This window comes from Thamnophis sirtalis, unplaced genomic scaffold (genome assembly GCF_051295495.1).
Source record: "Thamnophis sirtalis isolate CommonGarterSnake01/CBP01778 unplaced genomic scaffold, rThaSir2_p1.2 scaffold_1, whole genome shotgun sequence".
NCBI lineage: Eukaryota > Metazoa > Chordata > Lepidosauria > Squamata > Natricidae > Thamnophis > Thamnophis sirtalis.
The window spans coordinates 83,132,574-83,157,702 of record NW_028261381.1 but is presented as its reverse complement, the minus strand read 5'-3'; the positions used below and the strand labels follow the sequence as shown (position 1 = coordinate 83,157,702).

The 25,129-nt window shown below is 37.2% G+C and overlaps 2 protein-coding genes, 1 long non-coding RNA gene and 2 other non-coding genes across 6 annotated transcripts in view; 3 read left to right on the top strand and 2 right to left on the bottom strand.

The window, feature by feature from the left end:
• DENND2B (DENN domain containing 2B) overlaps positions 1-5,157 on the top strand; it is a 148,537-nt gene extending 143,380 nt beyond the window's left edge. For both annotated transcript variants that reach the window (XM_087717721.1, XM_087717714.1), the window contains 3 exons: positions 1,435-1,674; positions 3,978-4,064; positions 4,392-5,157. In XM_087717721.1, the coding sequence (XP_087573847.1) occupies positions 1,435-1,674; positions 3,978-4,064; positions 4,392-4,426 (362 nt within the window). In that variant the 3' untranslated portion in view covers positions 4,427-5,157. The remainder of the gene's footprint in view (positions 1-1,434; positions 1,675-3,977; positions 4,065-4,391) is intronic.
• Positions 5,158-8,871: 3,714 nt separating this feature from the next.
• Positions 8,872-13,649, top strand: RPL27A (ribosomal protein L27a). Its single transcript, XM_014055221.2, has 5 exons — positions 8,872-8,980; positions 9,550-9,613; positions 10,851-10,926; positions 11,807-11,981; positions 13,463-13,649. Exons 1-5 carry the CDS (start codon positions 8,978-8,980, stop codon positions 13,589-13,591), a joined length of 447 nt encoding a protein of 148 aa, XP_013910696.1. The 5' UTR covers positions 8,872-8,977; the 3' UTR covers positions 13,592-13,649.
• Positions 11,215-11,345, top strand: LOC148049605 (small nucleolar RNA SNORA3/SNORA45 family). The gene has a single exon (XR_015695278.1). It is a non-coding gene; the product is annotated as a small nucleolar RNA SNORA3/SNORA45 family (small nucleolar RNA).
• A 3,550-nt stretch (positions 13,650-17,199) lies between the features above and the next one.
• LOC106540175 (uncharacterized) lies at positions 17,200-19,211 on the bottom strand. The gene is made up of 2 exons (XR_015697356.1): positions 19,000-19,211; positions 17,200-17,327 (listed from the first exon to the last, which is right to left on the bottom strand). It is a non-coding gene; the product is annotated as an uncharacterized LOC106540175 (long non-coding RNA).
• LOC148049604 (small nucleolar RNA SNORA3/SNORA45 family) lies at positions 18,394-18,525 on the bottom strand. Its single transcript, XR_015695277.1, has one exon. It is a non-coding gene; the product is annotated as a small nucleolar RNA SNORA3/SNORA45 family (small nucleolar RNA).
• Positions 19,212-25,129: the final 5,918 nt, after the last annotated feature.

The following is a 25,129-nucleotide window of genomic DNA, read 5'->3' as shown; positions in this document are numbered from 1 at the left end:
TCTTTATTTTTTCATAATTAAAAGTACACTGTTCTGTAACAAACAGTTTGTTGGAATCTTTAATGGTTGTTCTCATTATGTTTCAAAATACAGATAATTAATCATTGGTTGAACAGAAAATCTAGGCCCAGGCATTCTGAAAAATCATTTCCATGACTCTTTTTTGGCTCACTTACTTAGTTGTAAGAATTTAATTACAAGATTGGATGCTATACTAGCCCCCACGGAAGCAAAAGAGCAACTCTGTTTAGTTCAAATAAGTTGGCTTTGTTGATGCAAACAAACTTTCCTAGCAAAACAAAATTATTTATCCTGTGTCACATGTTAGAAATGTTTTAAAGGAGGGTAATATTAAAATATATACTATATGTTTTCTTGTATTTCTTAGCCTCTGAATGACTACATCTTTTAACTTGTAGGGCTTGTCACTGCGATTTGTTTCATGAATGTGGTTCATGTATCATGCACAGAGTAAATCCTTGCAGGACTGAACCCTAATATTTTGGGCAAAATGTGAATCAGTGTTTGCACTTATTATGGGATTTATGGGCAATTGTATGTATGTGAGAATGGTGGGAAGTGACAATATGTATCATTGCTCATAAAAATGATTGAAATTATATATTTGCAGCAGTCCTCATGATGCAAGTATAAAATTGCATCATTTATTCAATATGTCATGACATATTTCATCACTTCAACATTTTTCAGGCTTGTTTAGATTGTTAAAATCTTATACTTTTTAAGAAATAAAATATGTTTTTCTTTTTATTGTCAACTACAAAGGGAGTAATTTTGTTATGAAATATCCTTTGAGAGAAGGAGTTTCTCAAAAAAGATAAATACTTGAGTTAACATTGTTGTCCCTTCTCACTGTTAAAATATTCAGCCCCCCCCCCAAATCTTTAGCTGAAGAATACCAAGAATGGAAGAGAAAAAGGCTGCGAGGAACAGATTAGGAAACCAATTTTTATGTATATACAAGCATGGTAAAAGTTATTCAGATAATGCAGCTTCTTCTATTTTAATAATAAAGAAAACTACTTTTCCTAACATAGTAATTTAGCCCGTAAAAGCAAATATATTTACTTTCAATTGGGCAGGGAAACAGATAATTTTGAATGCAATCCAGCATTTCACTATGGGGTTGCAGGGAGATGATTCTGATGGTTCGTCCCTATTAGAGCCCCGTTCTGAGGCAGATGGGTGGTTCAAAAATATGAAAAATAAATACATTCAGACGGGCTTCTTCTGCTTTGGAACACCCTTCCCCTTAGCTACTTGCAAGTTGGTCTTTTGACTGAATTTGGGGGCTAAAACGGCGATGGCTGAGTGTTTGTATTAATTGTGTTGCTACAATACAACTTTGTTTTGTATAAATTGCTCTTTGTGTACAAATAGGGCAAATAAATATTTTCCCGCTTTTTCTTGAAGAATGTAACACCTTGAATGGATTAGTATCAGAGGTTTTCATCCGTTTCTTTGTGGAGACCATTGGACACTATTCCCTTTTCCTAACACAAAATGATAAGGCTGAGCGAGTGTTCCAGAGGGAAGCCTTCCGCAAATCAGTTGCTTCAAAAAGCATCCGTCGGTTTTTAGAAGTTTTTATGGAATCCCAGATGTTTGCTGGCTTTATTCAAGACAGAGAACTGAGAAAATGTAGGGCAAAAGGTAAGGCCTGTTTTATTAGCTGCAGACTAGCCTTTTTCCTCTCAGACTGCTAGAGAGCCATGGAGCAAAACATTTGGCATGTATAACTACTTCAGCCATATGCACACCCCTTATGCATACTCCACCAGATGGCTATTTCTTAACAACATAGAGATATAACTTCTGTCCTACTTTTTAAGGGCGTTGTGTTCAGATAAGACATTGTGCATGCATTTTAAGTATTTTTAGTACATTCATATATTCAACTAAACCATAATATGCTTTATTTTGGATTAGGTTTCAATTATAGCTTACCAGCATTTACTAATAAACAATGTAAAGTAACTCCTAGCTTACTGTGATGGATGCATTTAGTTTTGTAGCCTTTATATGGATGCAACAAGGGGATTAATTCTTAGAAATGATATATTTTCTGAATTACTTAGAACTGTGTTCCAGTTGTATAAAAGTAGATTTAGTCAGGTGGCAGGACTTCCCATTACTCTCCTTCACCATACATAATTATGCAATTTGTTTTTTTAACTGTCTGTTCATCTGCTTTCCTTCCTTCCATCCATCCATCCATTCAATCTCTAGCCTGCAAAAATCAACACCGAGTGGCTTCACAAAATTAAAAAGAGAGAAAAGCCCAACTCTGCATTTAAAAACTGTAATTGCCACAATGAAAACAATTGAATAAATAAAAATTTTGCATCACTGTATCAATTTGGCAGATTGTATGGGGTGGAGTTGGAGAAGAAACCTTTCTTAGGTTTCTGCAAACCTTTATTGCTCCAAGCAAGCTAATGGAACTAGTCACAGAATACAGTTTGGCAGATAAGTTTGGAAATGAAATATCTGATAGATCAGGGGTTTCAAACTCCTCAGTTCATGTACCCCTTCATGAAATTTCAAACTATTCATTGACCACCAAATATTTACTAAACACTATTTTAACTAATAGCACTACAAATAATAATATTAACAATAATGACTTCTTAGATTGACCCTATAGGATCAATATCAATCACTTTGAGGAATTGTGTATTAGATCCTTGTAAATTAAAAAGGAGCATAAAACAGGGCAGTTAAGATGTACAGGATAATTTCCTTTTTCCTTTAACAACTGCACTGTCTGTTTGCACTTGGTATAGTTCTATAGCTTTGTGTACCCTGAACCAGCTTTACTACAGCTAACAAAGTGTCAGATTCTTTCTTATATAGCAATGCCATCTGTTGGGCTGTGCAGTTATGAATCAAGCTTTAGAAAGTTGAAGGTAGGCTTATTGTTGTTCCTTCTGGCTGGAAACAATCTGCTTCCTAGATGAGAGAAGGAAACAAATAGGAAGATTCCTGATGCCTTTTGGAAAAATCACAATTGATGCTCATTATATAAGAAGGTTAAGCAATGTAGGCTTCAAATAGGCACACAATTTGTGCTTCCACCCCACCAGGCATTGAGACATTGTAAACATAATCAGTGAAAAAGCATAATCTGAAAAATATAAGCACTTGTGTGTTTATCAAGTATTCCTATAGTAATATAGCTAGATTTCAGAGCCTCTATGGGGAAGGAACACACAGAAAAGTACTCTGTGGATAGTGATTGTCTAATAAATAGGTATTATAAATCCCTTATTCCCTCTGATACTCTATTACAAAAGTCAGTTTGTAAGTATATTATAGCCGGCATTTCCCAGCCTGGTCGCAATGTTTCAAGAGATGTTGGGGCATGTAATCCATAACATCTGGAGGGCACTAGATTGAGAAACTACACTACTGTAAATCCCAGCAGTGAAATAATGAAATGAAGGCAAAGCCTTTAGATCTTTTGTGATCTGTTAAAAGCTAATCACTCATAGCTTCTTCCAGTTATAAGAATCATCCACAAAAGAGAGTTTTCACATGTTTAATTAATTTTAATAGGGCTCTGTGCAGAAGAAATTGCATTGCCTTCAGACTTCATATTAACTGGACATATTCTGTAATAGGCAAGCCTTGTAAGGTGTCCAATTGTATTGCAGATATTATGTTGAATTCAGCAAAAAAAAATGCCACCCTTTTTCCTTGGAAGTTTATGGGATGTGCATGATTGTATTAAGAAAATAAAAATATATCCTGAAAGCAGAAAATGTTTGTAATATGGATGAAAGGGAAAAAATGCAACTCTATACATAGCAGAATGAAATAAAAGCCTTTGAAAACAATGTGGAACAACATAAAAGCTGGGTGTGGGGCTACATCAGAAATAAAAACTCTTAAGAGTTGATCCTCCTTTTTCTTGGACAAAACCCAGCGCTTTCTCTTTGATCTTCTTTCTGCAGGTCTTTTTGAACAGAGGGTTGAACAGTATTTGGAAGAACTTCCAGACACTGAACAAAGCGGAGTAAATAAATTTCTACGAGGCCTTGGTAAGGAATTTGGCTTTGAAATATTTGTATTTGGGAGACTGGATTTGTAATGCATATGACACAAAGAGGCAAAAGTCCTTATACGAAGTATATTCTGCTTTAGAGGCTTCCTCAGTATACCCACATCGGTGGGTTTAAAAGAAAAGCTCTTTATTAAGAATGAATTATATAGTCTAAATAACACAAACAAGAATCCTTAAACTGGAGTATCTATTTTTACTAACCAGCTAGAACCTGATTGCCCATTGGGAACTGTAACTTTTTTAAAAATGTGTTTGATTTTTGATGCGTATAATAATGGGAGGCTTTTCCATTTTGCCATTTTAGGAAATAAAATGAAGTTTCTTCATAAGAAGAATTAATCCCTTTCCTGTGAGATGTGGATTGAAAGACTATTTATGACACTGGGCACAGAACATCACTTGCAGCTCTTCCGATGCTAGTGCTGGAGGGCACAGAATGAGCTGCTCACATGTTTAAGTGACTGCAAATTGAATTTTAACAGTGTGCCAGCAAAAATAATGTACTTGGTAGAGATTTGTAAATAATATGCTGCGCTGTAAGCTTTAACAATGTTTTTTTGTAATGAGCACAGACAACTGTGGTAATGTTTGTATATTCCTGAAAAACAACAGGTGCTTTTTTTTCTTAATTAGGGACAGAGTTATGCTTAGTGCAAATTGAATGGTGAATTATGTGCAGCTGACTGTCTCAGCAGAACCACTGACTCTGAAGGATGTTCAGGGCTGTGCTATGGAAGTAAATGAACACCAGTGGGTGAATTCAGGGGCGGGAGAAATGGAAAGAGGACTGATTTTTTATATGACAGAGTTTATATTTTTCTTTAGCTTTTCTTCTAATTCATTTTTTCAAAGAAAATATCCTTTTGTTCTGCAATAAGGTACTTGATTCACAATCCCAAACTATCTGTTGTTTTGAATGATGGTCAGTAAATTGCAATGCACTCCGCACTATAATTGCTACACATGAAGAAATCTGGTTTTTCCACACCTTGGCAGCAAATGACTAGATACATTGCATCCTTTTCTAGTGTATGTTTTATTTCTAATAAATTGTGTAAATACTTGTGTCAGATTTTCATAATCAGAAAACTTCTCAAATTCTGGCTATTTAAATAATGTGCTTCTAAAATGTTTTTACTGTCAGTAAATCAATTTAATTACGGTAAAACTCTAGGTTACTAAAAATTATTCTAACTTCAGGGACTTTTTTTTAGGTATATGCAGATTTGCACTGTAAATCAAATTTGGACTATAAAGCCACACAGAGTTGCTTGACAGTAAAATCAGCAGCATATAGATGTAATAAATAAATCCCTAACAACCTATATCCGTCCTATACCTCAAGCAAATCCTACTGAACTCAAAGAGCCTTTGGTTTGAATAATCCATAATCTGGAAAGATGTCTTCTATGTCATGACAACATAACATATACAATAGATTATGTAAGTTGTTCTTATGAATCACAAGCACACATTTTACAATTTCATTGTAAAATGAAATTTCGTATTACTGCTGCTCCTGTCAAAAGCCATTCTCAGGAGCTGGAAAATACAATGCAAAGATGGATCCTATCACAGAATGGTAACATTTTGGATCACACCATGGACCTATTTGGCAGAGGATTCCAGCCAGATAAATTGCATAATATATGGGTGAAAATATAGTAAAATGATAATATACAAAACTATTAGGGGAGCCAGAAGGCCTGCAACACCCAAATGTCTGTTAAATCTAAGTTTATGTCACTGGTATCTTTATTCACAATATTTGTAAATTGCCCCATCACAAAAATTATGTCTTAAGAGTACTACAATCAGATAAGAATGTAACAATCTCAACAATAAATATCAAGACTAAGTCAGATTGCTGTCCACACTCACCCAAAACTTTAGAGAGAGTCAGGGTCAAACACGTCTCAAGAAGCAGCAACTTCTACAGTGCAGGGCTCTCTATAAAGAAAGCGGAGTCTAACCACTTTTCATGCAATATTTTGTTGGAAGAAATGTCCTTCTGGGTTCAGTTCAAAGTGGGGGGAAAGACACTGGAAACATGGAGGCTGCTTGGAAAGATGATTTAATGGTGGACAGGATCCATATGGCTGGAGCTCCTGAACAGGAAAGGGGAATCACATGCTTCAAGATGTTGGGTGAAGAAGAAAGAGACTGAGATGCTGAAAGTCCCTGGTTTTATGCCCTCTCTGGCCTTTGATCTTGATCTTGTATTCTGATTGGTTGTCAGACTCCCATGGGGCCATGCAGGGGCAACTCTGTAGGCTGTGATTTGAGTCCAGTTTGGTTGCCTTGCTGGCAGATATAATTTCCCCAGGTGCCTTGTGGGGAGTTTCTGTGCAAGGCTAATCCTACCTTTGTTATGTAGAGTAGACTAGCTCAGGCTTTAATGGCTCATTTGCAAAGTGGGGAGGGACAGGAAGCAGCAGGAAGCTACTTTGTCTTTAAAACATGTTTCTCTCTTTTCACACCCAGGGAAATATAATATTCTGCCTTTTTAATATTTCCCAGGATATTTCATTTTTCTAGGAGAGCGGTGGGTTTTAACTTCCTACAGTTTAAACTGGGGAATCAGCAGAATCCCACTTCATAAAGTAGTTCCTGATATATCCCAGTGGCATGCCATTTATAAGCTTTATAAGTAATGACCCACACTAGAAGCCAGCCAGTAGTCCTCCACTGCTGTATGACTGCTATGTTTGCACCAGTTGTAGCTTCTGAGTAGTTTTATATCATTAAAATGTTAAAGTCAACTGTCAATATCACTAACATGTTTAAAACCAACTGTCAATTTATCTCATTTGACTAATTTGCATGATCTGCTTGATCATATAAATAATATAAATATTTTGAGAAATACATGGTTAGTGTAGATCAGGATTCAGCATTAACAGTGAACTTACATGACTTTAGGAAACCAATTGTGCAATCCTAAATGCTGCTCTAGTTAAAATGCATTCTATTTTCAAAGGAGGTATAATATTCCTTTTAAAGCAATAGAATGCCCTAAAAAGGGCATTATTCCCACCAGTTCTTCTTGGTCATAACTGGTTATACATAAATTATTATATTTTCTTTTTAAACGCACATCTTAAAATCCAGCAAAGAGAGTTCCACTTTGTTAAATCAATGGCTGAAGTTCTATAGTTCTGAAAGCTAAAAATGTGAGAGAGGGAGGAGAGAAGGCTATCGGAATGACACATGAATGCAGCATGAATCTTCTGGATCCCAGCAAGTTTGATAATTCTGTCTACTTACAAGAGTTAACACATATATTTGCCTCAGTGATGCTTGAACGTTATGTGATGCATTAACTCTCCCTTTTTAGAACAGGTAAGATAGCCATTGAATTTGCTAAACTTGCACAAGAGCAACAGCCAAGGCCAGATATCCATTTACATACCCATTTCATCAGAAGCAAGTTTTACTGAGCTTTACTAAGCTTGGCAGAAACCTGGCAACTGTAGACTGTTGCTTGTTTTCTCAGTAATGCTGCTTTAATTCTTTCTCTGGTGGTAAGAACTATGCAAGAAGAATGACAAATCTACACCCCGGCAGGGAATGGATCAAATAGTTCACATTGTTGTTGGCCAACTGGTGAATTCTGGGAGTTAAAAATTAAATATCTTAAAGCTGTCAACATTTAGAAAGGCTAGTTCTGTAGAGAAGTGAGAATCGTTTTAAAACGTTGTACAGGAAGCTGTATGAAAGAAGCACAGAGAGGAGAGAGATGTTTATATGTATCTATTAATTTCAGATATGGGCAGTCTCTATTCATTTATGGGAATCTCTAACACAAGAACTATATCCCTGAACGGCAATAAGAGCATTAACTCACACACATGGACAGAAGGGGAAACGGCATAGCGAGAGCTCAATTGATTTAAATTCATGTAGTCGGATTTTTGCTGTTTTTCACTCAGGTGAGGGCAACGATTTAACTGATATATAAAAACAATCAAACAGCAGGCAGGATTAAAAGATTTATTTAATGCAGAATCACAGTCCCTTAAAAGAAACCAGACTATTGACTTTTCGAGGAGCCCACATTCCTGCTCTTTTAAAGGCTGCGTAAGGGCCAGAAATTCAAGAAATAGAGCACTCGTCGTGGAAGAGTAATAAAGGTTACCGGTATATTTGGGGCAGGTCTCTCCAAATTTATCAACTTTTAAAACTTGTGGACTTCAACTCCCAGACTTCCTCAGGCAGCCATGCTGGTTGGGGAATTCTGGGAGTTGAAGTCCACAAGTCTTAAAAGTCGCCAAGTTTGGAGCCCCCCTGCATTAAAGGGCTGCAGTATACCCATGAAATGTCTGCCTGCCGTGGAGGATTAATTTAGGGAGGCAGCCTTTGAGAAGCAGATCGCATTTCCTGGGTTGAAAGAAAAGCAGGACAGAGCTTTTACAGAGCGTCTTCTTTGAAGCGCTTATTTATAAATAAAACAAATTTAACTTATGCCCAATGCCAAACTTTTTGCCTCAATTTTATCTCCCAAAAATTTAACAGTAGTTTTCCTCCTTCCATCGTTAGGGTTTTATTTAGGTAGCTAACAACCGAACCCACCCAAAAAAGTTATTTTAAAAAAACCAGGAAGGAAAACGGGGTAGGACTACTCGAAAGCGAAACGAAAAAAAAAATCACGCAACCCTATTCTTTCAAAATTCCTAAATTACTACCAAGTTTAAAGAAAGCCCCATTTCGGAGAAACCGGAAGCGGAAACGGGAGCACTCGGGAGACCTTTTCTCTCTCTCTCTCTCTCTCTCTCGCTCACCTCTCCTCAAGAGATCGCGAGAAAAGAACTTTTCCGGGAAGGGGACACGAAATCTCGCGAGAAGTTGCTTTCCAACTTCCTTCGTTCTTTTTGTCGCCGATCGAGCAAGATGGTAGGTTGGGAGCAACGTGGTTAGTCTCGGGCTCGGAGGTTTCTGGGGCCTTTTTTAGGGATAAGGAGACGCCGCGCGGGTTTCGCTTACTGCTTTTGCCGGGGCTGCTAGGTCTTTGGCTGTATGCCTTTCCATATTCTGAGGAGAGGTTGCCCTGAGGGCGGGAGACTTCCCCGGCGGAGGGCTGGGCTGGGAGGGGGGGAGGCGACCGTCGTTTTATTTTCGTGGAAGGACGGGAGCGACAAGAAGACGTCGACCCGGCCCAGTTTTAATTTTGTGGGGTTTGGGTTTAATTATTTGTTGGGGTTGGATCGAAGCCCACCATAACCTGAAGGAAAATGATCGGAGAGTCGTCTCTGCCACCAATAAAACAACTTTCATCTGGTTTTTCCTCTATACATTTAGACAGACAAACCTAAATAATCAGTGAAGCAGACCCAAGGCAAACATCTTGTTTCTTTGTATAAAGTAGAAATTGTAGGAAACCTGCAGAGATGGGCGAAGTAAAGGGGAAAGAATTTCAAAAAATAGGATGCATTATAACCAAATTTGTTTTTTATATTTTTAAGCCTTCCAGACTGAGGAAGACAAGGAAACTAAGGGGGCACGTCAGTCACGGCCATGGACGTATTGGTAAGCATAGTAATATAAAAGTTTTGGAAATTTTGAAAATACAGATTTTCCCCCTCATGCTATGAAATTGGAAATCCTGCAGAAAATTTGTGAAAAATATGGAAGGCCCCATTAGATCCTTCCATATCATTTGTTAGGTTGGAAAGCACTCAAAATATAGATCATGGTAGATCCTTGATTTCTTTCTTTGAAAAAGGAGATTTGCACCTTGTTTTGCTTCTGATGAGGTAGGATATTTCGTTTGTGTTCAGAATGTATTGTCGTGAGAGTTGTGTTTAAAATTATTGAGATGAATGTTCCGGCTTCTATCTTATAATACTTTTATTGCAGTAGTAGCATTGTCTGATTTTGTCTGTAATGCCCTATTTAGTGGAGAGACATTTTTAATCATGAAGATATTTACTCAAAAGTCAAGTAATAAGTCTTACTAGACGACATCAGAAGATTGTTTTGGGCTGCAGTCCTGAAAATGCTGTGCAAATTAGTGCAATTGATGCAGTATAATTAGGTAAATAAATTTGCTGCTGCAGTTTTATATACACATCATGAACAGCAGATATATGATACTTGCTTTTAGCATATGAAAATTAGAGCAGAGGTTACCAAAAAGCAAGGGATAATTCACAAGCTTCTCTTAGTGAAGATGGCAACATTATCTAGATCAGAATTGAGAAATTTCATTTTCTAGATGCTGTTGAATTGGTAGAATTAAGCATCTATATTCTATACTCACAACACTGTAACTTCGAAAAGGCCACAAACTTCCATCTTTGGCTTCCAAGATTCATGTTGGATTTGACTATTGATGTACATTGGCTTGCGTAACATCTGCATGTAACATATCTTGTGTTTGTACTATCTTCTCTGAAGAAGGATTAATAATTAGTCTCAAAGGCAAGACACAAAAACAGTTCTGTCTAGATATTCCAAGTCTTCACATCTGTGACAATGATTGCTTTGTTATCTGCACATTCAAAGTATCCTCATCATTTATTAGAATGAAAGTTAAAGAGTAATTATTACATTAAAACAAATGTGTGTCCAATCTTGGCAACTTTTAAGGCTTGTAGACTTCAACTTCCAGAATTCCCCAGCCAGCATGAGAAGTCTTAAAAATTGCCAAGGTTGGACATCCCTGCGTTAAAGACCGCTAAAATTAACCAATTAAGGTAGTATTCTAGACTGAGTAGCTTTTTAAGAGTAAATTCTAATTAATAGTGTTTATTGTTTGTCATAGGCAAGCACAGGAAACATCCAGGAGGCCGTGGAAATGCTGGCGGTATGCACCACCATAGAATTAACTTTGACAAATAGTAAGCTATTTTTTCTTTATCTCACAACTGCCTTCTGTATTTTAGTTTTGTGTAATACAAAGAGCAGATCTATGTTATGAACCAAGGTTAGTTTTCATATCCTGGATACATTTTGTTACCTATTTACTGAAATAAAGCTGTACACAGTGCTATGATATTTACCCACTATTTGAGTTTTCTGGTCAGGTGATGGAAATTGCCCAGTTCAACACATCTAAAACTCTTTTAATAAAATGTTTAGAATTGCAATTGTCATTTATAATCATTTTCAGAAGTAACTTACAAATAACTGAGACTAGAGTCACATCTTGGTACTGCCAGTGATCAGGGTGTGCTATTGTACTCAGAGAGTAACAACTAACCTTTATTCACTGACTGTCTCTTTCCCAACACAGTCAGCCACCAGGTTAGCAACAGAAGGCTCTGAATGGTTAAGAAACTGCATGTTTTCTAAAACAAAATGATGTAACTAGTCATTGTTCTTCTCTGTTACAAAAACATTTTTATACCTTGCCATTGATAGATCCTGGTATTTCTGCTTGGAAGTGCAAATGGCATCTAAGCATAGTAGATGAAGGGGAATAACATTGAGTACAGGAAATAAGTTTGTAATAACCATATTAATATAATTAATTAGATCTTATGTATTGAAGATCTTAGAAGCTTTATTATGACCTTAAGTCATGAACTGAAGACAAAAGGAACACCCAGTTTAGCGAAGGAAAAAGGATACATCACGTAATGCTGCCTTGATGATGCAAGTTTGACACCCCTGAATTGGATGAATGGATGGATATCTTTTGTATTTTCTAGTTAAGGTTATCAGTCAACCATAATGCATTGGCCAGTAAATTTACTTACATGTATTTTTTTTTCCTAGCCACCCTGGTTATTTTGGAAAGGTTGGTATGAGACATTACCACTTGAAAAAGAACCAGCACTTCTGCCCGACAGTGAATCTGGATAAGCTGTGGACGCTTGTTAGTGAGCAGACAAGGCTGAATTATGCTAAAAATCCAGCAGGACTCGCTCCAGTTATTGATGTTGTACGCTCTGTAAGTGGTGTTATCTGTTTTTTGAAAATTCTTATTTATGATATTTGCCCATTCCAGTAAATGAGCAGCTTACAACATTAAAATATACAATTCAATGTAATAGCCTGAACTAAAAACAAAGCAATATGACACTCCCCCTACCATACACACACATCCCAGGCCTTGGAACAGAACCAGTTCTTAAAGGTCTTCCATAGCCAGGAGAGTGAGCACTGGGTATATCTTTGGGGGGATATTCTAGAGGGTGAAGCAGCAACAGAGAAAACATACTTACTTGTCCCACAAGAGATGACAATATTTAATAGAGGAGATCTTGAATGCACTTGCTCTACCCAAAGGTACCGAGTGGGCTATAGGTAAGCAGTCCCTCAGATAACAGGCCCTGTGTTATGAATGAATTTATAGGTAACAACCATAAATTGCACCCAGATCCATGTGGCAGCCAATGAAGCTCAAATAGTAATGATGACATTACTGCTCATGCATCTGCATTTTGAACCAGCCTTTGGTTTTGGGTGGTCTTTGAGGGCAGCCCCACATAGAACACATTGTAATACTCCTCTTGTGAACTGACAAAGGCATAAGTGATTGACTGAAGGGCCTGCTGGTTGAGGGAAGTGTACATCCAGGGCACAAGGTAATCTAATGTAAAGGATCTTCTGGCTACAGCTGCCATGAAGCAATAGCTGTGAATCCAAGAGGACCACTCAAGTTATTCATCAGTCTTAAATGGAGAAGAGTAACCTTATCAAATACCAGTGATAAAAACATCCCCAACATGTTGGTGTGTGTGTGTGTGACAAATAGTCATAGCCACTCAGTCTTGATTTAGGCGAAGTCCCTCCAGATCCAAACATCTCAGTTTTATTTTAGAGGTTATATGATTTTACAAATTAAAATGTAATCATCTTTCAAGATTTTGATGAAGATACTTCAAACTTGGGGCTATAATAGTCATTTTCAGCTAAAATGAAACTGGGTAAAATGAGATACAGTACACTCTTATTCAAATAGAATTATTCTATAAAAGATAAAAGTGTCCCTTGTCAAGTTGTCTCCAAATCTAGGGGGCAGTGCTTTGTTTCCTAGCTGAGGGAAACAGCATTGTCAAAGACTATTCCATGGTCAGTGACTGTATGCCGTGGTGCACAGAATGCTGCTATCTTCCCATCGAAATAGCACCTATTTATCTACTTCATTTGCTTGCTTTCAAACTGATAGGTGGACAGGAGCTGGGGCAAGGTGGGAGCTTATCCTGTCATGTAGTGCTTTGGCCTTGGAATGCCAACCTTCCAGTATTGATCAGCTAAAAAGATTGCTGATCAATACTTTCCCCCTCCAGTAAATCCATAAAGGCATCAATTATCAGAATTGATACACAATATTTTAAAAACACCTTTCCATTTATTTTATTGACACTATGAGTAATGTCTTCAAGAGACTACATGTTAACTGAAAGCTTGTGTTTTGATATTTTCCAGGGATATTACAAAGTCCTGGGCAAAGGAAAGCTACCCAAGCAGCCTGTCATCGTGAAAGCAAAATTCTTCAGCCGAAGAGCAGAAGAGAAAATCAAGGAAGTTGGAGGAGCCTGTGTTCTAGTGGCATAAAAGTTTATATATGTATGCAAACTCAAATCACAGGCATGAATAAACTATTTCAAATGTTGGAATGATTTTTCATCAGAATATTCTCATATTTATATTTATACTAGAAAGTTGCTTTTGAGAGGAATCGCAGAGCTGGAAGATTACATTTAGGCCACCAATCCAATGTCCAGATTTGAGTTCTCATTGAGGAACTAGGAAACCAGCTCCCCTGCTGATTCCTATATAATTATGACATTTTTTCAGTGCTTAAAGTAGAATATTCCATGTTAATTATCTTGTATTATGGGATAATACAAAATTGGCCAGTCATTTATATATTGTCCCTAGAACTTAAATGTATTTGCATCACAACACTTTTCTCAATAAAACAAACAATTACCACAGTCCTTTAACATGGGATTCTCTTCCACCACCACCACCACCACCCTTTCAGGAACAGATTTATGAATTCTGCTTGAGTTACTGCACACTAGGCATGCAGGCTGATTTGAGACTTCCCACTCAGCTCTCTGCTAGTCTTGCAATTCTTTTACTGTAAAAGTCTGCCGCTGAGATGTTGCCTTTGTGTTCTTTCCCATTTTTCTGTCATCTGTGCTTGACTCCTTTCTTGCTTTGTTCCATTTTATGAGAGGTCTCCAATTAAGGAAGATATGTTATTTTAACTATACTTCCCATGCATCACCAAAATCCAATCCCAGAAGAGAAATGTCTGCTCACTCTAAGTGGGAGTGTTCATTCTTGCACACACCACTAGCTGCTTCTCTAGACAAAATCAAGGGGGCTACAGCTGGACCACTGTCGACATTTGATGCCTTGGCTGCAATTTTGCATTCATAATATTTTTTTCAGCTTTTCCCCCAAAGGCTAGATTTCACCCTACCCGACACTGTCAATGTAGGGTTTAATATAAGTTGGGGTGTCCCCTACTGCCACAAAACATATACTGTTCAGAATAAATAACAATGGATAATTGGAAGTGGAACAAAAAAAAACTTCACAAGTCCAGAAGAGCAAAATAGCATCTCCCCCCCCCCCCCCCGCTCCCCACACACACATTTTCAAATAGACTGAGATTGGCTATTGCAAGAACTGGACTTGGTGATGGGGAGAAAAGGAAAGACTGAAAAAGTTAAGAGGGCTACAAACAGGAATATTGATGTAGAGCAGAAATAGTTGTACATTTATAGTAATAGGAAGATTGTAGATTAAGACAAAAATTATTATTTTTCTAAGTATAGTAATTATTTCTAAGTATAGAATTACTAAGAAGGAATAGGAATTTGTTATAACAAGTTTTGAAAAAATATAAATGCACTCTGATCTGTACCAGATTAAGAAACAAAAACAATGGCGTGGGAAATAACCATTTTCTGCACAAAGGGGTTGCATATTATGCCCCAAAATAATGATTTGACCCAGTTGCTAACTGTTGACAGACCATTAGGAAAATACAACCAGGCTACTAGTGATATGGACCCAGTGTGATGTGCCCAAAATGTAAATACTACAGCCGAGCTGACCAATGCAGAATATAAAAGGCAATTAATTTTCTATAATTTTAAAATGATGGAAGAAAAAGCTTGCCTTTCTGCAGTTGGACTATTACATTACTGACTTCCGGTTAGCTACAATTTTAGGATTTTTGTATAGATACTATTGCCAAGCCAAGTAACCCCATACTAATTAAGATGGTAGAACATCAGGCTCAAAATTGACTCAGCCTTCCATTCTTCCGAGGTTGGTAAAATGAGGACTCAGATTTTTGGGGTGTAATATGCTGACTGTGCACTGTGAAGCAGTGCAGATAGCTAACATCTGAACAGGTGTCTCTCCGCACGTCATCCTAAGTGAAGCATGCAAACCAGTATCTGCATTTCCTGCATCGGATAAGGAGAGCACCTTTCTCCTATCCTGGCCGCTTTTTACAGAGGCACAATTGAGAGCATTTTAACAAACTGCATCACTGGTTTGGCAGTAGCAGTGTCTCAGATAGAACGTCCATACAGAGGATGGTAAGATCAGCTGACATTATAGGAAGCCTGCTTCCTGTCATTCAGGATACTGCTTATAAGCTTAGAGCTCATAGCATTGTCCTACTAATTTAGGAAATTCATTATTACAACATGTTGTAAGACAATGAAGTACATTCGTGAAAAGCATGTACACCAAGGGCTATTAGTCTTGAAGACACACTCTAGATCCGGGATGGCAAGCTATGGCATGTGGAGCCATTTGTCAGGGCACGCAAGGCGTTGCCCTGTCAGCTGGCCAGCACACCTTTTTTTTGAGGCCATTTTTCTCCCTCCCCAGGCTCCAGAAGCTTTATAGGAGCCTGGAGAGGGCGAAAACAGCCTCCCCCGACCCACAGTAGGCTTCAGGAGCTTCCCTGAAAGCCTTCAGAGTGCAAAAAAATGGCCCTATGGGCAAACCGGAAGTTCGGGAACGGACTTCCGGTGTGCCTCAAGGGCCAGTTTAAGCCCTCTGGAGCCTTCAGGGAAGTCTCCTGAGGACTAAAAATGGCCCTACAAACTGGAAGTGACTTCCGGTTTGCTCGTAGTCATTTTTCGTCCTCCGGAGCCTGCAGGGAAGCCTCCCGAGAGTTTAAACTGGCTCTACAAGCAAACCGGAAGTTCGTTCTAGAACTTCTGGCTTGCCCGTAGAGCTGGTTTTTTGCACTCTGGAGGCTTCAGGGAACCCACTGGAGAGCCTTCGGGGGGGGGGTGTTTTCCCCCTCCCCAAGCTCCTATAGCCTCTGGAGCCTGGAGGGCAAAAAATCATGCAAATGAGGGGGGAGTGCCTATCATGTGTGCATGTGCACTGGGGGTCGTGCATTACATTATGGGTGTGGCACTCCTGCGCACAACCCCCTGTGCTTCCCCCACTTTTGGCACACCAGCTAAAAAAGGTTTGCCATCACTGCTCTAAACTCAGGGTAGCACACTTCCAAATAGTAACTTCAGGGGAACCATTGTGAGAAAGAGCCATGTGTTATCATGTATTTTTACCACTCTAGAGGCAAACGGCTGTCCATCAGAAAATGGTGAACTAAGAAAACCTTTGATCTGACTGCAGGGCTGTTTTCATGTTCAGCAATAAGTTACTTTCAACCCAGATATCTAATTTAGAATTTTGATTTTTTTTCTTCTAGAGTATTCTCTATTTTACTCATATGTAATCTGCATCTTTGATAAATATTTCATCTCATTACCACTGATATTAACAATGAAGACTAAAACCTAGAGTTGAACCTTGCAGGGTTTTTTTCCCACCTGAAACTTTTAAAAATATTTTTACAAGCTTTGAACTTTGCAGTTTCTTCTATCCATTCCTCACTGCCTTCCTTCTAGAACTGAGATAAAGAAAATGGTCCAAGGGCACGAGTTTGCTTTGTGCTTAAAGCGATACTAGAACTCATGGTCACATAGTTGATGCCTTAACTGTAAACCAAACTGGTTCTCCATAATAAATAAAATATAATGTTTTAATAAGTCACACCATCTTTATATATAAATAAAACAGGATATTGCCAACTGAAATTGTAGAACATGGAAATTTCATTTCACCCCTCAAAATCTGATATCCAAATAATTAAGCAGAAATCAATCAGCTTCAGTGTTTAAAGTATTTTTATTGAAATATAAAACTTTGAAATACTGTACATCAATTTGCAGTTGCAGATGAATTCTGTAGTCAATTACTAAAGCACCTTCTTCTTTCCACCAATTCTGTAGTAATCCTGAAAAAAAAATTCAAAAGTCAGTATTCAATCTATATCAATTTACCATTATTTAATCAGGCTTGTTGTGTCTACCAGTTTATAGCAATGCAGGCCTCTCTTCAATTACCAAAATAGTAAACATCTTTTACATCTACTGGCTGCACCAGTTCTTCCTGAAGCTACTTCTCCCAAGTGACATGGTCCAGTCTTTCTCCAAATAGGGCATGCCTCATAAGCAGGCGGGAGAAAAATGGTTGGGTTAATGGGAAGGTAAAACTAGGCATCCAGAACTTCTGGAGAACATAGTGGCAGGGCAACTGGGGTTTTGCACAATGATGCTAGTGTGGTTGGCTGGAGTGTGGGGAGTTGGGTGGCATTTCTCAGTGAAAGTAGTGGTGCTGGATGAAGCTGCTGAAGGCTCTGGGCCTCTTACTTCAGCCCCAACCTTGGTGATGTTGAGGGCTAATGGCAGGGTGGCCAAAAGGTGTGCATAAGCAATGAATTAAGATTAGTAGCCTTCCTACAGGAACCATAGCACAGAAAAATATATCGCAATGGAAAGGTGTTGCAGTCAGAAGATTTCACTTACTGTTTGCCAAACAATGCATCAAATCTAATATGCTAACATCTACAGAAATACATAGGACAATCTAGATTCTGTAATTCTATGGAGAATTCTACACAGACATATGATTCACTGATAGAGAATTTTAAAATTTGCTCACTACAGTAAGTTTAAAAATATATCAAAGGGGAAAAATCAAAATCAATGTTTATTTGAAAACATCTGAAATATTTTTTTATAACTTACAGAATACAATAATCAACTAACTATCCATGTTTTGGGGCACAATTTCAGGTATGAGTCAAACCCATATAATTGAGTTATCTCACTCCCAAGCAATTATTTTTATAATTTTTTCCAAATAACATAACTAAAGTAGTTTTTTATTCCCTTGTTGGAGAATTTGTTTCTTTTATAAAGCAAAATGGTCTGTCCTTGTGTACTTACATTCATCAGAACTACCATGTCACAAGTTATCTCCTATCTCCAGCAATACAGTGAAAGTTTGTTGTAATTCATACCTGTTACCAACCTGGCAGCTGAGTCTGCTAATGAATCACAGAGTCAGTGAATAAAGGTCAGTCATTATTCTTCGAGGACTATAGCACACCATGACGACTGATGGCATCTAGATGTGACTCTAGTCTCGGTCACAAATAATTTCTTGCTATAAGAGCTTCAGCATAGTAAGATTAATTCTATCCATATTTATGGTACATATTATGACTGTATTATTATTTGCAGCGTTCAAAAGAAGCTGCCCAAATATTAATATACACCAGCTTTTCTCAAAGCAGTAGAAACGCAGGAATATTGTACATGTTTAGGTTTGGGGAAAAAAGATATAAAAATTTGTGTACAAAAGTACACTGCTCCAAATTTAGGCTGAATCTTTGAAATCGTCCTGAAAATCCAATATTTTGGTCATCGCTATTTCTTTTTCTGCAGAAGCGCAAATTTTAATTGATCTCATTTAAAATATTTAAAAAAAATCTTTTCCACCCTACCATAGCTATGACTAAGGTGTTGTTTTAGCTTTCCGTGTTCACAAAATCTAACATATTATTATTATTTTAGAATTAAATAAAACCAACCTTCTCCCTAACAGCTCCCGCCGAGACTTACCACCTTGCTGAGCTCCGCACAGGAAAGACCAATGAAACGGAAGGTGGGTTTCTTTAATAACGTTTCCCAGCATGCTCTCGGAGAAAAGACGCGGGAAAGGGAAGCATAGCCATTCAACATCCGATAATGGCAGGAAAGCGCCGGTAGTCGCTATGGCCCGTAGAATGAGAAGTCGTGCTAGCCCGCGATAACTCTATGGTAGAAATTAGAGCCGTTCGTTCCCCCATGGTGTCCTTACGGTTGTACTACTATGCTGGTCTCGAGACTCCGCCTCTCTCACAATAACAATGATGTCATCGCGCGCTCTGAGACGGCATTTTTTATTTGATCGGATAAGTCACGTGGGAGAATACAAAGCCGCTGTTTTGAGGCGAGAGGTTGAGCTCCAACTTCAGCTCCTTTTAAACTGAAGTTGGAGATTTGTTAGCGGTTCCTCGTCGTTTAGTTGAACTTATAAAAACACAATTCTTACTAAACTGCGCATGGCAGATTTTTTTTTACGATTGTTTGTTATTTGCGAAATAAAGCGAAAAGGTACAGGGAGCATGTTATTCGGTTGACATAAGAGGTTTATGACAACCTGTGTATTTTGAAAATATAGTAAGGAGGCTTGAGGCTTCTTAAATTTCTTAGCTTTTTTGGTCATATTTGCTCCAAATATTATCGTAGCTGTTCATCTAGGAAACTTACTGAAATGTGTGGTTTGTTCAGGATTTTAATATTCTGTTGCTGTGAACTTGCAAAGAGTGTTATGATTGATTAAGAAAACAACTATAACAGCATTACACAGAAGTGTGTATGTGGCTTGCTGAGTTTTTTTTTTTTTTAGTAATGGTTACTAAAGGGATTATTGTTGCATCAAAAAATTGACCCCAGATAATTGGAATCAGAACCAATCAGAATAAATTCCAGCCAAGTACTTCAGATGTGGATATGAATAGTAAACTTTTGAAATGATTTTTTCTAGAAAAAGGTGTTTTTTTTTGCTTACCCTTAAATATGCTTGATTCTGGATCTGTTCAATGAAAATTACACAATATGCATTAAATATTAAAAAACCAAAGGCAAGCATTCATCCTTAATTATTTTACAGTTTATGATAAAGAGAAGATCATAGTTTTCTTGGAGTCACAACTCTGGAATAGTAATGGAATTAATTTTAGGAAAGAATTCAGTGGCAAGAATAGGCAAGCTGATAAGCAAAAATGATTTATGGCAACTAAAATTAAAATAGATCAAATAGTATTTTTCCACTTGAGAAAGAATATTCTGTCAGGATTCGGTTACAAAGTTTTGCATGATCCAAAAAGAGCCAATGAACTGATCCTGGAAGAAATGCACTAATACTTGAGACAATGATTAGCAAACAGAAACCTAAAATACTTTGGAGAAGTGATGGAAGTATATGGGGAATTAGCAAAAAACTATCATATGGCAATGGGAAATGGAGGACAGCAAAAAGATAATTGGAATGTCTCTGAAAGAGCTCAAATTTCCTGCCAAGGACAGATGGAGACTGCAAGCATAGAGTCACCAGAAACAGCCTGATGCTAATGGTGGTACCTTAAGATGTTCTGTTATTCTATTGTACTTCTGTATGATACCTACACCACAATACAAACCTATATGTGTCTACTCAGGAATAAGTCCTAATAACACAGTAGTACTTATGTTCAGTAGGTGCACATGATTGTAGTTGTAATTTTTAATGATATGGTGAATTAAGGTTTTTTAAAAAAATCTTCAGGTTTATTTGAGGTAACAAGATGCATCAATTTCTGGAAACTTTTTTCCCCCAATAAAAGGTGTTGTTATTATTACTTTTAATCCACATAATGATTAAATATAACATTTGTAGATTTTAGTTGATTAACCAGAGATATTTATAAGTACTTTATAATATTATTTATTTCTACAATGTAATATTTTAAAAACCTCATTAATGTAGTAAGATGTGTTTGTAGAATGGTACTTTTTGCTCCTGATCTACTACTATATATGCTGTCATGTTCCTCTAATTATTTAAATTAAAGACCTTTTAGACTTTGCCTAAAAGCAAAGCACACTTGTGTGACTATTATACTTTCCAGTATAGTATGAGTTTATCCAGATTACACAGTGATTCAGGAATAATGTGGTATGCTGATTATTTATGTTTCCTTACTGGCTGTCTGATAAGATATTTTAATAAATGCATCCATGATTAAGTAAATATGTGTACAGATAGTCCTTGACTTTTGGTTGATTGCTCAACAATCAGTTGAAGCTATAGTAGTGGCCCATAAAGGTATTTACAACCTGGTTCTGAAGTTTCAATAGTCACCTGTCTCCATGGTCATGTGATGCCATGTCAGGCACTCAGCTACTGTCCTGTCCTGTTAACTACTTGATATTTATGTACAAACTCTTCAACTTTATTCATTTTTACATTTATGCTAATATACACAACAAGTCTTAACAATTATATCAGTATTGTATAAAGCCACAAAAAAGTTACATTAAGTCATGCACATGATGTGTTGGTGTGTTTTTTGTTTTGCCAGCAAAAGGAATCTAATAGCAAACTTAGCCTGAACTCAGTGACTGTCATTTGAAAACAGGATAACACCGTAATTCGTCTTGTATTGAGTTCACACTGTGCTATATTATTATGTGCATGTTTGGGATTGCTTTTCCCTGTAGTATTTCTGAACACTGAATCCCTAGGCTGCTTTTTAAAATAAAGAACAGCTTCTACAATTCACGGCTGTGAGCTGTGAACTGTTGTGGCCAAAACCAAGTGGAAAGCTGAAAATGTAAGTATAAATATGCTGCATGTATTCACATTAGATCTGTGTGGGGTTTGCTTGTTTTCTTTTTTTTTTTGAAACTGATAAGAAAGCTGATTAACAGAAATAATATTTTAAAATGTTTGATTAGAAAATTAGTAATTACAAATTTACCAATCAATCAAAACCAGAATGCTGAACAAGGTAGAAGAGGGGAAACAGAATCCCTTAATATTTCTATGTCCTTATTTTTTTTCTTTTATAAATCAAAATATATTTTTTTAAAAAGCAAATGGGGCGAGGAGAAAGGAGAGAGAAGAATCAATCAACAGTTATATTCTCATAGGCCCATGCAAGGCACCAGGTGCAAAACTCTAATTAATATGTTAGCAGCATGGAGAGGAAGAAAACATGTCAGAATTTTATTTAAAAGAGATTACAGGCAGTATGAAAGTGATGATAGTGGAGAATCAGCTACACTTTTCTCAATCATAATTAAAATGATAAATTATTGCATATAGTTGGTCTAATAAGTGTTTATTATTCTGTTTGTCAGAATTGATTCACCAGTTCTAACAAGGGTAAGGATGGTGATGATAGGTTATATTTGCCACATTGTATAGTAATCTACATTACCTACATAGGTGACATGTTCATAGCCTAGAAAGATCATTTACACTAGAGATAAAGAATGTTTAAAAACTACTTAGTGATCGGTTGCAGAAAGAACGTAAGGATCAGGAATGTATTTTGAGGGAAAACTTGATTGGTTTTGGGGGCGGTATCTTCAAGGAATTCAAGGAGGAGGGTGTTGCACTGTTGCGGGCACAAACTTCTGCATTGTGACATCTTATGCAAGTGTGACAGGGATGAAAGTGGGACAGCATGAGGGTTTTTTTTGTTCACTTTGAGAAAAATGTCATGCCTTCTGAACTCATCTGGTTAAAGAAAGGTGCTGAAAACAGCAATATGAAATATAAGAGGAGACAAATGTGAAATTTTTCATTTGGGAAGCAAACAACATTGCCTGAAAATGATTGTGGAATTAGAGAGTGGGTTATTAAGTAAATACGAATCAGTAGTAGGGCTCTGAAGCACTGCTTGGATTTGATTCCCAAAAGATTCCTTGGAATGCACATAGTGGCACGAATTAAACTCTTGTGTGCCATTCTTTAATATAACCATGCCTTTTCCCAGGGTTCTCCCATGGCAGCTGTTTTAAAGAGTCCCTGTCAGCCTTGTGAGATAGTCCAGACAAGAAGCACACCCAGAAGTTCTAGCTCTAATTTTATTGTGAAGTTCCATTAACAAAATCTTGTGAATCTGAAAGTATATCTCCTCCTGTCTGTCTCCTCCTTCTGTCACCTTTATAGTTCAAGAAACTAGGAAAGATTTTTTCCCCTGAGATGTTTACCACAGCCACATTCTACAGGCTGAGCTGCCACTTCTCTGACTGACGTCTTGTCTGTGGTTCTTCCACCTGTCTCCCAAGGTCATTTGACACATGCCATTATAGTTACAGAGAAGACCTCAAGGCAGCAAACATAAAGCTTCCTTTCCACACAGTCATGTAAGGTAGATTGGGCTTAAGGAGAATGACATGAAATAGTAGAGGGAGAAGACTGAATTTGAAATTTGTAGCTAGAAATTTTGCTTCAACAAGTGAATAACAATGTATGGTCTGTGAGAATAAGAACTAGCCATTACAAACAACATCGTTCCTCCCATTTTATTAATTATAGTATTGCCAAATTCTCTTTTTAAATTGTTTTAATGTTATACAATTATTTTAGTGTTAAGGCTTTATGTCCTTCATTTTTCTAAGCACATTTCATTTATTTCATTTCATTCATTTAATAACTCAAGTTCCATTTCAATGGCCAGGTTACTTGCTTGGTAAATGAACGCATGACTAGGAGGAGGAGAGAAAGAGACTGCTGTCTCATTTAGATATTCTCTTGTAAAGCTATGCCAAAGTTACTCTCTCACTCTAGTGTGTGTTCTTGTTAAGCACATGAACCGGTCATAAATGGGTGCATTGGTTGGAAAATGAATTGTTTATTACCGTCGTATTCCGAAATGGTTGCTAACCAAGGAAGTAGCAAGGAGTGGGTATATGGTCTTGGTTTTGGGTTGTATTTTTCTAAGTCCCCTAGAGCTGTTAAAAGGGTAACATCAGTTTTCTAAATAAAGTTGATTGCCTCATCCAGCTCTTTGATTCTTCCCAGAAGGTTTCATATGTTCCTGGCTGGGATGGGTGGGTTTTGAAATCTTTTTATCCAAGTTGGCTTAGAATGAGAGATATGTAATGGTAGAAAATGAAAATGTGAGGAGGAAGTGATGAAGCTTTAAAAATTTGCTTTCAATAAACATTCAAAAACTAGATCTGTTCATGCATTTTAAGGAAAATTAATAGAAAAATCCCAATTAAGGGCATATTATAAATATCAAAAAGGCACAAAGGAACACTAACAATCACTCAGATGAATATTAATTTTTAAAAAGACCACTGATATTGGTTCTGACAGTAAATTCCTTTCAGTCCATGAATTTGTTTTATTGTTCCCCCAATCTTTGAATCAGGAATGATTTTTGTATACTTGTACTGGAAGCGGGAATGTCTGATTAGCCACATTTTAGCTGCTAGAACTCCCTAAAACAGAAGATGGTAGAACTGATGCAGCATTTTTATTATTTCATATTTTTGAAAAAGCAAATTATAATTGTGTATGCTATTTTGACCAACTTCATATTATTGGTGCTAGATTATAGGGATTGCAAGTGAAATTGCTTTGTTGAAGCCTCTCCAAAGGCAAGTGATGCAACTTGTTACACATTCTCCTGTCTGAAGATGAATACCCCCTAGTTTTAATTAAACATTCACCCTAAGGTGTAGATGAAAGCATCACTTTATTAATCATGCCGAGAAGGATGGACAGGAAAATAAAATGTTGCAAGCAGTTTGCATAAGGGTAAAAGTTTGCAAGGTGAGACCCACTTGGTTGTTCTTTTGCTCCCCACTCAGAAGACAAGTTGAACAACTGAGTTGGCCAGGTAAATAAAAAGACATACAATACCTATTTTGTCTTTAAAACTGTGCTGCCAGGTCCCATAATTGGGCCTCTGAGAACATGTGAATAATACCAAGTGTTCTAAGCATTTAGATAAAGCTCTTGGAGATTTATTATCTTAACATTTGCTTAGAAGAAGTAGGATTAGCTAGAAGATGAAATAGCTAGGTATTGGAGTGATTGAATCCGTCAGACTGAAGTAAGTTAAACCCCAGTATCTCCATATCATTGCATGAATGGGTAGTGTTGAGTTTCTTAGTAAAAATTGAAAACCGGGTGATGCATATAATT